Genomic DNA, 16,173 nt, shown 5'->3' with positions numbered 1-16,173 from the left:
GGTAGTTCTAGAAGGAAGAACTGATGGATCTGCTCTGCTCAGGACAGACTCATCCAGAGACCTGCAGACAGTCTGACATCCTACGTTTAAAGTAAGAGGCAAGCCCACTAGCCTTCTCCCAGAGGGAGTGGCTACCACAGAAAAGACAGTGAGAGATGCTCTGGGCTTGTGCTGTCTGGAGAAGAGAAGACGGGCGCTGCTGAGAGGGAGCCCGGCTCACTGCCAGCCCATCAGCAGGGCCCCCAGGACAGACGTCCTCCTGGACTGCAGAAAGCAGGATTGGCAGCGTGGGTGGAACTATGGGGAGCCAGGTTTCAGCTCAGTGTGAGGAGGGACAGGGAGAGACAGAGGGACCTGGGCAGTGAGCCTCTCCTCCCTGGAGCACCATCCTTCTCTGGGGGATGGTGAGGCAGGGCATCCCTTCCAGGTCCCGGCCACCTGAGGATGCAGGAAGATGCTGGGGGATACTGAGGGTGCTGAGGGATGCTGGGGGATACTGGGGATGCTGAGAGATGCTGGGGGATTCTGGGGGATGCTGAGGGATGCTGAGAGATGCTGGGGGATGCAGGAGGATGCTGGGGGGAGCTGGGGGATGCTGAGGGCTGCTGAGGGATACTGGGGATGTGGGGGGATACTGGGGATGCTGGGGGATGCTGAGGGATACTGGAGGTGCTAGTGGATACTGAGGAATTCTGGGGATGCTGAGGAGAGGCTGAGGGATGCTGGGGGATGGGCCATATGCTCCCTCTTTCACACACACACACACACACACACACACACACACAAAACCCTGCACAGCTCCTACTGCCCAGGTTCAACATCCACTTTCCAATAGAACATAAAAAATGCTTTATATTTTCACCTTTCCAAATACTTAAGCCATTTTGGATACAAATTTGTGTGTGCAGGGGTGTTTCCTCTCCAGTGAGCAAAACTGACTGGGTAATACTTTTTTTTTTTTTTTTTTCTGGCTACAACATGTAAGGAAAATTCTGTAGTTGGAGGAGGTTGGCTTCTGGAATGTACATCCCTGAGGCCATGGTACTGCAAACTTGACTGGCATGGGGGATGGGGACAGGGAGAGGACGTGACAAGCCACAACGCCTGGACTCACAGCGGCAGATCCCGGAGCCGTGGGACGGGTGGGCCCCTCTGGCTGGGCACAGAGCATGCGCCCTGCTCCCTGGGCAGGTGGCACCCTGGGGCCGGGGATTCCAGGCAGGGCTCTCCTGCACTCAGCGGGCAGTAAGAACCCACCTCCTGCAGGCTGTTTTCCCCCATCTCTTCTCCCTTGTCTTCTCCTTTAGAACTTCCTGGGTTTGGGGACTGAACATCAGAATGATGTGCTTTGAAATCAAGTGGGGAGTTTCACCAGCTTTTGGTCCTAAGTTTAATCCAGAAGAGTCTGAGGCTGAAAAGCAAAAGCATATGGCCTCCTTCTCCCTCTTTGTCAAGTTCATTCTCATCCTCCGATCCACCCTCTGGAAAGCACGTGGCCAAGCAAGGCCCACCACAGCTAAAGGCCACGCGGGCTGGTATGGCTCTCTGGAGCCCCGCGCCCAACCCGACCCGCTCCAAGCTCTGGGCGCGCCAGCCAAGCTCACCTGGTGATCACGTAGGGCGCAAAGCATACGAGGAAAGTGCCTATGAAGGTGCTGATCTTCCTGCTGGCTCGCTGCCGCCGCCTCTTCTGCTCCTCCAGACAGCGTTCCCGCACACTGTACACAAGAGAGGGGAAGGTGAGTCCCAGGGCGGGCTGGCCAGTCACCGGGGCTCACTATCGCGCATGCAGGTGGTGGCCGTGAGAGCGGGAACCTGGCCACGGAGCCAGAGAGAAGTGCGTTCAACTGGGCTGTGAGCATGTGACCTGGGGTACCTTGTCTGACATCACTGGGTCATCATCTGCAAAACATGAAGAGTAACACAACGAAGCTCTGCACACAGGGCAAGGGGAGGGTGGGACCCACTGGGAGATTAGGACTGACAAATATACACTGACATGAAAGTGAAGTCGCTCAGTCGTGTCTGGCTCTTTGCGACCCCATGGACTGTAGCCTACCAGGCTCCTCCGTCCGTGGGATTTTCCAGGTAAGAGTACTGGAGTGGGTTGCCATTTCCTTCTCCAGGAGATCTTCCCGACCCAGGGATCGAACCCAGGTCTCCGGCATTGCAGTCAGGCGCTTTACCATCTGAGCCACCAGGGAAGTCCTGGTAGGGTATACACTACCATGTGCAAAATAGATAAGCTAGTGGGAAGCTTCTGGACAAGAGGGGTACCTCAGCGCGGTGCTCTGTGATGACCTAGGGGGCGCGATGGGGGGTGGGGTGGGAGGGAGCCACCAGAGGGAGGGGACTCGACAGCATTGTAAAGCAATTGTTCTCCAATTAAAAAAATAAAAATGAGATAAAATGTTGCAAAAGGCTGCTTTGAGAATTAAATGCCTGAAGCAAAAAAAGCAATTAGCACAGTGCGGGAGCAAGTGCAAATAAACACACTCCCTAGGTAGTATCTCTAATTCTTCCCTTTACCTTATCTAATTCTTGTCTCCAATTCTTTATCTTTTTATCCTGCCAGGTGGGTGTTACTTGTCCTGCTTTACAATGAAGACCACGGTTGCAGAATCTGAATGCGTGTCTGGGTGACTGGAGGCAGGTTCCCTCCAGCTGGGACAGCCTGGACCTTGCATGCAGTGTGGCCCGGACTTCCTTTCCTCCACACCTTCAGCCCTATTTCTTCCACCCCAGAGCCCCAGACAGCCCAGGGCTACAGACATCACATTATCAGGTGACTGAAGAAGTTACCAGATTCCTTCAGAGATGAAACTCGGTGAAGATACAAGACCATTAAGTCCCTGGAGAATCGGGGACACGGCTCTGAAGACGCCCACCTGCACCCCTAACCACACCCTGTTCCTGACTCTGCTCTGCTCCCCGCCTTTCGAGAACAGACATCTCAGGCCAGCTGGGAGCAGTGGTTCTTGCGACCCCTTCCCTGCAGCCTCGTGAAAATGAACAAGCAACAGCCAGGCTGGCTATCTCCACAAGCGAGGCGTCACGTCCTCCAGATTCCAGGGCCCAGCGTGGCCATGTGTTCCTACTGTTTACTTATTTTTCTTTACAATTAAAAAACACACTGATTTATTTTAATTGGAGAATAATTACAATATTGTGATGGTTTCTGCCATACATTAGTATGAATCGGCCACAGGCATACATTAAAATAAATGACATGATTGCAGAAGTGGACAGGGAAGAAGACTGTGGACAGAGTTATCCAGGAGTGAAGATGACTTGGCAGAAGTCAGGCCGGGGCTGCAGTGTGTGCATGCGTGCGTGTTCAGTGTCTCAGTTGTGTCTGACTCTTTGTGGCCTCATGGACTGTAGCCCACCAGGCTCCTCTGTCCATGGGATACTCCAGGCAAGAATATTGGAGTGGGATACCATTTCCTTCTCTAGGGGATCTTCCCAATCCAGGGATTGAACTTGCATCACCTGTGTCTCCTGCATTGGCAAGAAAATTCTTTACTACTGAGCCTCTTGGGAAGCCAGGCTGCAGTGACCTGACACCAAAATAGGTCAGTCTGTTCAATGAAAGTAAGGAGTGGGGAGAACGTTCACGAGCCAGACTCGTGAGCAGCATGAACACCAAGGCAGCCCCCACTTCCTTCCACAAGGACCAACATCTTACTAATTAATCAAGACTCTATCAGATTTCTGATCACAGATGGACAATTACATGTTGGTTTGGACTGGTCCCCTAAAACTCCTGCAGAATTTTTTTTTCTCCCTTGACTGTATCCTTCCAGGAATTTAGAAAGCTGAGAACTGGAGTCTGGCCCAGTACAAACAGATTTCATACTGGCTGAAATGTATTACTCATGACTCACATTATGAATTAATTTCTAATAACTCATATCAATAGCCACCCACATTTCTTGAATCTTTAATATATGTACCATCTTAGATACTGTGGTAGGGTTTCACTGGCATTCATTGATTTGATACTCACATCTCTATAAGATAGTAAGTAAAGTCGCTCAGTCGTGTCCAACTCTTTGCGACCCCATGGACTGTAGCCCACCAGGCTCCTCCATCCATGGAATTTTCTAGGCAAGAATACTGGAGTGGGTTGCCATTTCCTTCTCCAGGGGATCTTCCCAAACCCAGGTCTCCCGCATTGCAGGCAGACGCTTTAGTTCTGAGCCACCAGGGAATCCCAGTCCTATAAGATGAGGACTGATAAAACTGTAATCTTCACTTTTTCAGATAAGGAGACTGAGGCACAGAGAAGTTAAGTAACTTGCTCAAGATCGCACAGTGATCGGGAGAAGGGTGGCAGAAGGGTGACCGACTTGCCCGGGGTAATCAGGACTGTCCCAGGTTTAGCACTAGAAGTCCTGCAGCCTGGATGGTATACACAGGACCGTCTGGTTTTCCAAACAGAGAGTCTCACATCTGGGGACCACTCTCTGTCTCGGGCAACCCAGGATAGTTGGTCTCCCTAAGTGACGGCAGTAGTTGAACCCAGGTCGTCTGACTCTGAGTGTCACCTGTCAACTCACTGAGGTCATTACACCTCCCTGAGGATGTATGCACATCATCTCTTTCAGAAAATCTGAAGCAAACATACAACCAAGGAGGCAGAGGACAGAAGGGCGATTTTGCCTAAAGTCACACAGCGAGAGTCATCGTAAATCTCTTCACTTTCCAGTCACACCTGGGTGTCTGCAGCATCTTCTTGCAAAGACCTCTAGCTCTTGTGACTTGTGCAGATACAAGTGGGCATGGAGAGAAGGCACGGGTCCCCACCCTGGAGGGCTGGGTGCAGTGAGGTGACCTGCCCACCTTGCACTGCCTGAGATGGTCTTGGTTTTCAAGCTCAAAGTTACACATTCTGGCAGCCCTCACAGTCCCAGGCCAATCAAGACAACAGTCACCCTCGCGGCGTGTCTGGTACATTCTTTACAACACAGCACTGCTTGTTTTAATAATGAATCCTTCTCTCAAAACTCTCGGTGCAATCAGTGTAGGAACTGCAGGAGATGTGGGGGTGTGAGCTGGGAATCCCGAGACATCGAGTACACTCACCCGCTGAAAGGAGTATAGGATTTGGACATCTTGAAAGTGAGGACCAAAGTCATACTGTAAACGACTCATCAAGGGGCAGCAGAGAAACTGGTGGTGACCCTGGAAGCTGGCCCTCCCTCCTCCGGGGTGTGACCCCCAACCATATTTTCCATTTCTCAGACATTTTAGAGTAACCCTGATCAGTAAACAAGCCCTGGCTATGTGTCCTAGTCCCAGCTGTGGCCTCACAGCTGTGTGGCCTCAGAGAAGTCACTCAACCTCTCTGAATCTGGTTCCTCATTTATCGGAGGTGGATTTCACAGGACTACAGCTAGAGCGGCCACTTAGCAGGGACAGAAGTGACTCACCTGCTACCCAGCTCTGGAGGAGGGAGGAGCTTCCTCTGCCCCTCATCCCCACCCTTGAGGGGGGACTTGGGTTCCTGCTGAGGACCTGAGGACCCAACTGTCTCCCCAGAAGCAGCATCTCTTCTTCCCACCACACCAGACAATCCTGCCCCTGAGCCTTGCGGAATATTTAAAGACAGACATTGGTTAAAGCTTTGAAGGTCCTCAGAAGGATAAACAGAAACATCTCAGGGACTCTCCAAGGAATAAAACAGACCCTTCAGAGGCTAGTATGATCAAGGGCACTCTTCATTGTAAAAACCTGTGGGGAATTCATTTTATCTGTTCCTGCAAAGCTCTGTGTAGGAGAGAAGGATTAAACAGCAGACACCCACAAACACATTCCTTCTTTGAGTTCCCACACTACAAAGCTCAACATCTTGTACCCAGAAAAATGTAACAAGAGTATACCATTTGAATTAATGAACAACCCTTAAGAAAATTAATACTCAATCATTTTAAAGTGACCTTATCAAAAGAGACGATAGTAGAAATCTGCTCTAGCACAGATTTTTTTTAAAGCTGAGACTTAAGAATCTTGAGCCTTTCAGACAAAGCAAGGCTTGTCAAAAGATGTCAAGCTGTGAACCCTTCCATGGCCTGGAGTCCTTTCTATTAATACTGAGTTAACACTAACACAGAAGTACCACCAGAGCCAGACCTCTGGGCTTAAATCTATGCATCTTGCACTGACCTGTTGTGGGCTTTAGGCAAGTTACACAGCTCTTTGTGCACCAGCCTCTCCATTTCTAAAATGGGGACAATGCAAGTACCTGTGTGGCAGGATCCTATTGAGACTAACTAAGTAAACGCCCCAGAAGGAGCTAAGACAGGGCTTGACTCAGAGTCAGCACTCATTCCGTGTGGATCCTAAGGACTGTTCATCCCGCACAGATCTGTGAAACAATGGCTATGGTCCAGCACTACCTTGAACCCCCAAACTCCCTCCCACTGGAAAAACTCTCTTCCTACATTTATGAGAGAGAGTGTGCACTGGGACTAGACACTGTTGCCAGGTAAGGTCTGAGCTTGAGTCTGGCCCCCCATGCAGTGCAGAGGGTGAGAGGCTCGAAGCTCTCTTGGCCAGGTTCATTGGCCCAGAGTGCAAGCACAGTGCCTCTGTGTGTGTGTGTGTGTGTGTGTGTGTGTGTGTGTGTGTGTGCACGCGCGCGTCTTGGGGCAGGGGAGGAGTTGGTCCCAAAGGCCGTGACAAGACACGGCCTTCCCTTGAGCCAAAAGGAGATGGGCTCTCCAGCATGGTAACATGTGGGATCAAAGATATGTTCCCCAGGAGGTTTCAGGAATGAGGCAGAGGGATGGATAACCCTGGGGATATCTGAAAAGTCAGTACATGAGGTGACTGTGGCTAAAACATGTGGGGTGGGTCCTGACTGACTCCCAGAGGACAGTAGTTGGCCCAGGACTCAGAGAGACATCTGGATTTGCCTTCTGGCTTTTAGGAAAATGAAACAAAAGGCTAGGACAAAGGTGGGCTGATTGTGGAGAAAAGCCTCGAGTTTGGGGTCAGGACTGGTGTGAGCAATCCTGCCCTGAGACCTGAAAAGTGGGGGCCTGTCCTGGGCCCTGGATACCGAGGGGCACAGGGCTCCCCAGGAAATGAAGAGTTTGGGGCTAAGGGGATGGGCACACTCAGAGCCCACATGCTCCATCCTAGACCAAGCTCGGGGTGTGTGTGTGTGTGTGTGTGTGTGTGTGCGCGCTAAGTCATTCAGTCATGCCCCACTCTTTGCAACTCTGTGGACAGAAACCCACCAGGCTCCTCTGTCCCTGGGATTCTCGAGGCAAGAGTACTGGAGTGGGTTGCCATGCCCTCCTCCAGGGGATCTTCCCGACCCAGGGATCGAACCCAAGTCTCTTGTGTCTCCTGCATGGGCAAGCTGGTTCTTTACCACTAGCACCACCTGGGAAGCCCACACCAAGCTCTAGGGACATGGAGTTTTTTGCCCCAGTGCCCTGGTCCTGCTTCTAGAAGGTGTGCAGGCATCATCCTTGGGCTCGTCCTCCTAAGGGTGGACTGTGCCACCTCTGTGCTCGGCTGGAGACCAGAGACAAGGCATCTGTGACCAACACATGGACGCAAATCCTGCAGTGTCCACTTTGTACAACAGAGGCCCCTTTCTGTGCTGGGGGACCCAGGCTGGGAGACGAGGCAGGCGGGCTGTGTGCACAAGGCCAGTTCTGCTCTCCCCACCGTGTTCAAGCAGCCTGAGAACCCTCAGTTTTAACGCAGCCTTGCAGAGCATTATAAATGTGTATTTCTCAAGGCAGAAGGCTACAACATCTTTCATTTAACAGATTGTAAGCCCCGAAGAATTGATGCTTTTGAAGTGTGGTGCTGGAGAAGACTCTTGAGAGTCCCTTGGACTGCAAGGAGATCCAACCAGTCCATCCTAAAAGAAATCAGTCCTGAATATTCATTGGAAGGACTGATGCTGAAGCTGAAACTCCAATACTTTGGCCACCTGATGCAAAGAACCGACTCATTTGAAAAGACCCTGATGCTGGGAAAGACTGAAGGTAGGAGGAGAAGGGGACAGTAGAGGATGAGATGGTTGGATGACATCACCGACTCAATGGACAGGAGTTTGAGTAAGCTCTGGGAGTTGGTGATGGCCAGGGAGGCCTGGTGTGCTGCAGCCCGTGGGGTTGCCAAGAGTCAGACACGACTGAGCAACTGAACTGAACTGAAAGGTGAATTTAGAAATTCTCAATATTCATGTAGATGGCTTGTGAAACTCCATTTGCACTATCGCCGCATAATCCATAAACCTTGAGGCAGACCTAGGTGTGAGATTTGGGTGGAGTCACAATCTAGGTCCGTTGGTCCTGGGGGTCGCAACTTCTTCACCTACAAGATCAACAGCACGGGAGGGCCCTCCGTCCAGCTCTGCACAGTTCTGACGCTCTCCGGCTCAGCTCTCACCCTGTAACCCCTGATCACAAGAATGTGTGTTTCACCAAAGGTCCAGTCTGAAGTCATGAACCTGTGCTGGCGAGTGGCGCCCTCAGCTGGACGCGGAGAGCAGGGCTGCGGCATCAACACCAGGGATCCCCATGCAGGGCCCCCCAGCAGGGCTCCCCATCCAGGGTTCCCCGTCCGCCTCCCTGGGGGCACCAGAGACAGGATCTGACTATAGTCGGTTGCAAGTTGTGATCTGGGAGACCTGAACCCAGTAGACAGAGTGGTTAGAGACCAGGTGGGTAAAAACCATTAGTAATTCCCAATTCCCTCATGACTGCGGTAACCCGAGAGACCACTCCAGAAAGACAGGAGTAGAGGAGGTCTCTCAGGGTCCCTGATTCAACTTAGAGCAGAGAGTCCCTGACCTTGAGGTGGTGCTGAAGCAGAGGAACCCAGCCCATCATTCTCCTGTGAAATGCTCCGCAGGAAGAGCCGGCATCACTCGGCGCTTCCTGACGAATGCCACCCTGGGCCTCAGGGAAACTCAAAATTAAGTCCCAGGAGGCCAGCAGAGTGGTGGCTCTGAAGGGAACCTTCCAAAGTCACCTTGACCCGCCACCCTGCACAAGCAAGCCTGACTGCTACTGATCGGGACTGGACTCCCCCAGCTCCCAGCACCAACTGGTCCTGGAAGCTGCCTGAAGCCTTAGTGCCAGAGGTTTGGGGTGGGGGGTGGGGGGGCTAGGAGCAGCCTCCTCCCCCGCTATCCCCGAGCTAGCTCTGCCATTTCTCACTTGCAGGGAGGAAGAGTTTGGAGCCTCCAAGAAAGAAGCCTGTGGATCCACTGTCCCAGAGCTGGTGCCCTCCTGTGTGGCCACTGCCCGTGCTCTCCCTCTGGGAGTGGACCCCATAGAAAAAGGCAGGCTGTGGTCACTGAAGGGACAGTGCTGTCGTGCCCGCCCACTCCTCAGTAACCTCAGACCAGCCTCCGCCAGCGGGACCTGTTGGAATCAGCAAAAGACAATCCCCCCAACCCCCAGAAAGCCCTTCCTCTCCCTACTGCAGGCTGCCCTTGCTCCTTGGCCCTGCAGGACCCCAGGGCTCTGGGAAGAGGGTTTTCTTGGGGCATCTGGGGCTCAAAAGCAGTGAACATCACCCTGGAGGGGCGTGGAGGAGGGAAGAGGGGCCCAGAGGCCAGCAGAGCAGCTGTCTTTTCTCCTGACTCCCCTGGGAGCTCTCTCTGTGGTGTCTGGTCTGGAGTCCATGAGACATCTGCAAGATTGGAGGCGACCCAGGTGGCGCAGTGGTAAAGAATCTGCCTGTTAATGCAGGAGACGCAAGAGATGCAGGTTCGATCCCTGGGTTGGGAAGATTCCCCTAGAGGAGGAAATAGCAACCCACTCCAGTATTCTTGCCTGGAAATTTTCATGGACAGAGGAGCCTGGTGGGCTACAGTCCATGGGGTCACAAAGAGTTGGACATGACTGAGTAGCATCTTAAATGGGTTGAAAAGGAGCCACCGACCTCCTGTTCTGGAAGTTGAAGGGAAAGAGGAGATGGGGTTTGTACTGGTCTAAATAAGAACTGATTCCTTTCCCAGCTGATTCCCTCCTCCGCTGATAGGTTCTTGACGAGTGGGCTCACTCGTTCAAGTTCCGGGAGTTAAACACTGCCTAGAGCTTCCAGAGCACTCCCCGTGAGTGTCCTAGGGAAGACGCACCTTCTCAAGTGAGGTCTCTCACCCCAGGGTGATGGGAAGGGGAACAGCGATCCGTAAGTGACACTGACCCACGCATGGCCACGTGCCGCGAGGCAGGGCGAGGCTTTGCGTCGGTGCATGAGCACCACACCTGTGGTCTGTTACACATGCAGCTGACATGTGAGCACGCAAGCCTGTGTGTGAGAAGCTCACACGCTTTCATACATGGTTCGCACGCCCTGGTGACTTTCACATGGACGTGGTGTACATGATTCTGGGAGGAAGATTCTGCAACTAGAAGCTCTGGGCCGGCATGTAATCTGCAAGGACCATCCTGAGGGGAACAGTGAACACAGGCTTACATGCCCTTCTGTGTTCAGACAGAGTGAAGCTCAAGGTCTTTGTTTTTTGCCCATGCGCAGAATAACTCAGAACTGAAGGAGCCTTTGGCCAGACTGACTCCCCTCACTAGGAGCTTGCGACCCGGGAGGCATTCGCACCCTGGGGACCGAGCTCCCTCCCTGGCCCCTGGCCTCCCGTGCACCGGTCCTCTCTGCCTGCCTCACCCTTCAAGGGTCTGGAGCATCAGGACATAAAATAGCAGAGTCTAGAGAACAGGGACCCAGCAGCAGGTCCCCTCCTCACTCCCCTCTCCTCCTGAGGAAAGCCAAGGTGCTCTCGGGACAGCTCAGCTAAGAGTCTTTCCGCCTTCTGTCCCTGAGAGGCTGGGGGTTGGGGGGCGGGGGGCATGGTAGGACCTGCTGGGGTCGGGGAGGGGGAGGCACCCTAACCTGCACTGCCCGGCCCGAGCTGCCTTCCTGAAGAACAGCAGCCACGGGAGGATGGAGGTGGGTGGGCAGGTTTCGCCATGGGAGCCTCAGGATGACACCCTTCCTCTGCAGGGACTCCCAAGTCCAGGAGACACCAGAGGGCGCTGTCTGGGAGGGGCAGGAGGCCAACCCCCCACCCCCACCCCCACCCCCACCCCAGAGCCCTTGGAGGCTCCTTTAAGGACCACAGAGGAAGGGCCGCCCAGGACTCTCTCTCTTCCTCCCTCCCTCGGGCGCACACACATGAGCAGGAGACAGAGGCAGTGCCAGGCACCGGAGAAAGGAAAGAGCCAGCAGAGTGGCAGGCTGCTGTCTGAAGAGCTCTCAGCAGCACCCCAAGCATCCCGGCCAGGCTCTCAGGGCCTGAAGAGAGCCGTGCAAAGGCCTTCAGCAGTGAACAGAGATCACTGCCTTCCTATACGCTGTTACTTAAAGTGAACACTACACACGGAAAATAAGAGGTCCAGCAAAGTTCCGATTCTCTGTGGTTTCCATCCCGATGAGTCATGGAACGTATTCGTTCATATCTCACCCACCTTTTGGGTGGTCCTGCTTGGTTGATGCTCTAAGCACCTGTCTTGAGACCCACAACGTTGCCCCTTTCCCCCACCTCAGTTTTCCAAAGAGGACACAGAGGCTAGGTGTTAAAGGGGCTTGCCCAAAGCTGCACGATGGAGCCTGGGGGGAGTCAAGGACCCTGTTTCCCGGACAAAGATCCCCCCCCAACCCCGCTCCTCCACCGAGTCCCCTGCCCGCGTCCTCACCTGGGGTGGATGTCCACCAGCAGCACCAGCGTCTGCATGGTGATCACGTCGATGCGCTTGCAGTGGAAGCGGGCCACCTTGAGCACCTTGCAATATGTGCAGCAGAGCACGACGAAGGAGAGCAGGAAGCTGAGCGCGTGGAAGACGCCCGTGAAGACGGCGAAGCGCAGGCGCTCGTCGGGCCGCCGGCTGCAGAGCGTGCAGGACGCGTAGAGCTGGTGGAAGCCGAGCCAGGACAGGGCGAGCGCGGCGGCCGGGAAGGTGAGCGCGTGCAGCCACGTGTAGGCCACCATGAGCGCGGCGTCGCGGAGGCGCATCTTGGCGCGGTAGCTCAGCGGGAAGACCACGGCCACCCAGCGGTCGATGCTGAGCGCGGCCATGCTGAGCATGGAGTTGGCGGCCAGGAAGGTGTCGAGGAAGGCGGCCAGGCGGCACAGGCGGTCCCCGGCCGGCGGCCGCTGGGCCACAACGCCGGCCAGCGTGAGCGGCATGTTGACCACGGTGCACAGCAGGTTGCCGCACGTGAGGTTCAGGGTGAAGAGCGCCGGCGCCTGCCGGCGGATGTCGGCGCTATGCAGCAGGCAGAGCAGCACCAGCGCGTTGGACAGCAGCGAGACGCCCATCGTGCCCACCAGCAGCCCCGCCAGGCCCGCGTCCCACGAGTTCATGGTGCGCGCCCGCCGCCGGCGCTCAGGGCCCGCCGCCCCGCGCCGCCATGGCGCAGCCCGCCGCCGGCTCAGCCCCTCGGCGGCCGCGCCGCCGCCCCGCGCCCCCCGGCCCCCGCCGCCATGGCTCCCGCTCCCCGCCCCCCGGAGAGGGCGCACGGCCACCCCGGAGCCCGGCGCCACCTCCCGGGCAACCGCCCGTGCGCCGCCGAACCCGGAGCTTTGCGCGCCCTCGGATCCCCGATTGCGGGCGCCGGCGGCCGCCTCTCACCCCATCCCTCCGCGCTCCGTCCCGGTCTCCGCGGCCCCTCCTGCAACCTTGCTTTCTCTGCCTCCCGTTCTCTGCTGCTTGCTCTCCTCGCTTTCCTCTCTGCCTTCCTCCCCACTTACTCTCTCTCCCCTCTGCTGTGCTTTCTTTCTCACCCACTGCTGTTCTCTCCGTCTGTCTCCCGCACCCCTCACCAGTTTTCTCCTCCCCTCTTGTTCTTCCCTCTCCTCTCGTCTGGCTCACTCCAGAATCTGGCTGCTTCTATCACAGAAATTCCCCGCTGAGGCGCGCGAGCGCGCGCGCACACACACACACACTCAGAAAGAACCAGCCCTGAAGGCTCCGGTGCGGGGTGATTGGCTCTTGGTAGCTTCCTGTCTCCCACCCCCACTCCCCAATCCTCCCCGAATGTGTGTCAAAGACAGGCTGAGTCAAGGAAGTCTGCCCGAGAAAAGGGAGGGATGCCTGGGCACCTTCATGCCGCAGGGCTACCCGTCCGAGCCGCAGCCCCAGCCTGGCCAGACGCGGACGGGGAGGTCCTGCCCCACCTGTCCCTCGGGGCTTCGCGGCGCTGAAGTTTCTCCCTCTCTGGGCTGAGCCTGGGGAGCTCAGGTGGGCTCCCTTTGCCAAAAAGGGAACAAACACACCTCTCTCCAACCTCTGTGATCAAGGCCCCGGCCCCGGATGTCTCCCAGGGCCTCCCCAGCCTGTCCCCGGGGCAGGTGCTACCCTCCTGGGGGCGCTTGGTTCACGGGGCTGTCTTCCCGCCGCCCTTCAGCCTGGGCTTCAGCCGCATCCTCAAGCCTGCTGGGGTGATGCTGAGACATCCCCTAGACCAGAGAGGCCTTTATCTGACCCTGAGCGCTCACAGGTGGATGGATGCCTCTGCCTGTCCAAGGCTAGTCTCAGCAGAGCCCTGGGGTGGCTGATACTCAGCACTCCCAGCCCAGGCTCCCCTGTGGCCATCTGCCAGCCCACACACCATGTGCTTTGGGTCTCGTGGGGCAGCTGCGGCCAGGCTGTGAGGGACCTGAATGACACACCCTGCAGGAACTCTTCAGAAAAAGGGCAAGAGGGTGGCTGGTGTGGCTTGGTGGAGACCCCGAGAACTCTGAGCAGGCAGGCTCCCAGCTCCTGCCCGGGAAAGCGTGCACCAACTGTGGCCCTTCTGTCTTTCTGTCAGGACCCCAGGAGGAGGGCTTCCCAAGTGATCCAGTGGCTAAGAATCTGCCTGCCAATGCAGGAGACGCAGGTTCAAACCCTGCTCCCGGAAAATCTCACATGTCAAGGGGCAGCTGGGCTCGTGTACTGTCACTACAGAAGCTGCACTCGAGAGCTCTCAGGCTGGAACAAGAGAGGCCACCACGGGCGGAGGCCGGTGCCCTGCCACTGGAGAGAGGCCCCCACTCAGCACAGCTAGAGAAAGCCCGCGTGCAGCAACGAAGACCCAGTGCAGGCAAAAATAAATCAACAGATCTTAGAAAAAGATCCCAGGGGGAGGGTGTGTGGATCAGGACCCCCCTCTTACCCTGTGACTGAACCTCTACCAACACACCACTGATGTCACAGGATCCTGGCAAGTTACTGGACCTCACGGAGCCTCATTGTCCTTTGCCTCTCAGGGTTCTGGTAAGAAATAACAAGACGCTGTGTGCGCAGCGCTTTGCCCACCAGAGGAGGAAATGAACCGGAAGCCAGCCATCTCCTCATCACTTGGCCCATCACGTGGCCTGCTGACTTCAGGGTTGGCTGTGTCTTCATTAGATACTTGGCATCAGAGTGAGATATTCACCTGCATATCTCACTTGCTCCCAAAGACTTTGTTCCCACAAGTAGCCCCTAACAAGAGATAGGTGACCAGGTACTGTTTGTGGAATAAATGCGTGAGCTAAACACATTGCTATGAGCACTGTTGGATTTACTCTTCTTGTACTTCAGGATTTATCAGAATCACCTGAGAAACTGGGGTGCTGGTTAAGAGTTAGATTCCTGGGTCACACTTCTGAGGTCGGTCTGGAAATCTGCATTTAGTGAGTTGTTTAGGTGATTCTGATGAGGGTGGTTCATGACCATGCCCTGAGGAGCTAACTCCAAGTGGTCAGGTCGTGGGGGGCGGGGGGCTGGAGGCCAGCTCATCACGTGGTACATCCTCCAGCAGTGGCCTGATGCTCTGGCCTGGAGGTTCCTGCTGGAGGGTCACCAGCATGTGTAGGAAGTACAGAGTGAAGTGTTAACTAATCTCTTACGGCACAGTGGAGCTTATAAGACCCGTCCAAACATTATTGCACTCCATTTCATCCCTGCTACAATGACAAGAAAAAAAGCTTCTCATCCACATTTTTGAGATGAGGCTACTGAGACTCAAAAAGATTAAGTGACAGAACTGGCCAGGGATGAAGCCAGCGTCTCTAACTCCATAGACTGCCCCCCTTCTGCATACTCCAGAGGTCCTCAGTCACTTTCTTAAGTGGGTGTCCTTGGTCTGGAAGTTGAAAGTATCTCAACTTTGCAACATCAAAATGATCTTGGTAATCAGGTAACCAGGCACAGCAGCCATAAACCAAAGAACTCACACACACACACACACACACACACGCACACACACGTCATTTTGAAAATCATTTGCTTTCTGATTTTTAAAGGCAAAGGTTAAGACGGCAGAAAGATGCTCAGAACATTTTAACTCAGTTTCCTAAAGAAAAGAAGCTCATTTTCTTCTGGTTGTGAACAGTATTTCCTTCTCCCAGGGTGGGGCCAGATGGGGGGCTGCTGTGGGGGGCTGGTTTCCTTAAGGACCAGGTCCTCAGCCCCCAGGCTGGGCTTCACTGAACACAAGTCTGACTGCTGCAGACCAGCAATGAGGTCACACTCACCAAGGAAGCAAGATGCCTGTCTGTGTCCCGGCTTTGATACGGGGTTTCTGTTGCTCCTCAGGAATGGGGGCCCACCTGGCCAGGAGATGAATCTTCAGGGCCTGGAGTGTGCCTGCCAGGGGGCTACACTGTGGCCAGATCTGCATGTCATGCTTCTCTGAGCTGGAGAGAAGTGATGGGGTATTCATGACAGTGTTAACATGAGTCATTAAGTGCTGTCGCTGGGCCCCGAGGGAGGGCTCAGCAGGGCTGAGTCTCACCCGCTTTGATGGTTTAATACAGTTCCACATGGAGGCAGCTGTACAGACACGTCATTGGGAATCCTTGCCTCAACACTTCAGCACAGATATCATGATCCCAACTTGACGAGGTGAAGGAGCTGAGACCCAGAAATGTCCTTAACTTGCTCAAGGTCACGCCAAGTTGGCATCAAAACCCATTCCTTCCTCCAGGGGATCTTCCAGACCCAGGAATAGAACCTGGGCCTCCTGCCTTGCAGGTGGACTCTTTTCCATCTGGGCCACCAGGGAAGCCCCATAAATAAGGCAGTATAAGCTAATTAAGAAGGTAGAGTCATCATGTGAATTGGAATCCACATCTATTGGACATTAAAACGTGTTCTCCCCACTGTATTTATCACACACATGTGCTTGAACACAGACATGCATGACTCATAA

The 16,173-nt window shown here is 54.8% G+C and overlaps 1 protein-coding gene across 2 annotated transcripts in view; it reads right to left on the bottom strand.

Moving 5' to 3' along the window:
* GPR26 (G protein-coupled receptor 26) overlaps positions 1–12,453 on the bottom strand; it is a 33,996-nt gene extending 21,543 nt beyond the window's left edge. For both annotated transcript variants that reach the window (XM_070470376.1, XM_070470375.1), the window contains exons 1-2: positions 11,691–12,453; positions 1,605–1,718 (exon numbers count right to left, since the gene is read on the bottom strand). In XM_070470376.1, coding sequence (XP_070326477.1) covers positions 1,605–1,718; positions 11,691–12,358 — 782 coding nt within the window. In that variant the 5' untranslated portion in view covers positions 12,359–12,453. The remainder of the gene's footprint in view (positions 1–1,604; positions 1,719–11,690) is intronic.
* Between the last annotated feature and the right edge of the window lie 3,720 nt (positions 12,454–16,173).

This window comes from Odocoileus virginianus, chromosome 7 (assembly GCF_023699985.2).
Source record: "Odocoileus virginianus isolate 20LAN1187 ecotype Illinois chromosome 7, Ovbor_1.2, whole genome shotgun sequence".
In the NCBI taxonomy this organism is placed as follows: domain Eukaryota; kingdom Metazoa; phylum Chordata; class Mammalia; order Artiodactyla; family Cervidae; genus Odocoileus; species Odocoileus virginianus.
Note: the sequence above shows the minus strand (reverse complement) of the source record. Positions and strands in the feature narration are given on the sequence as shown.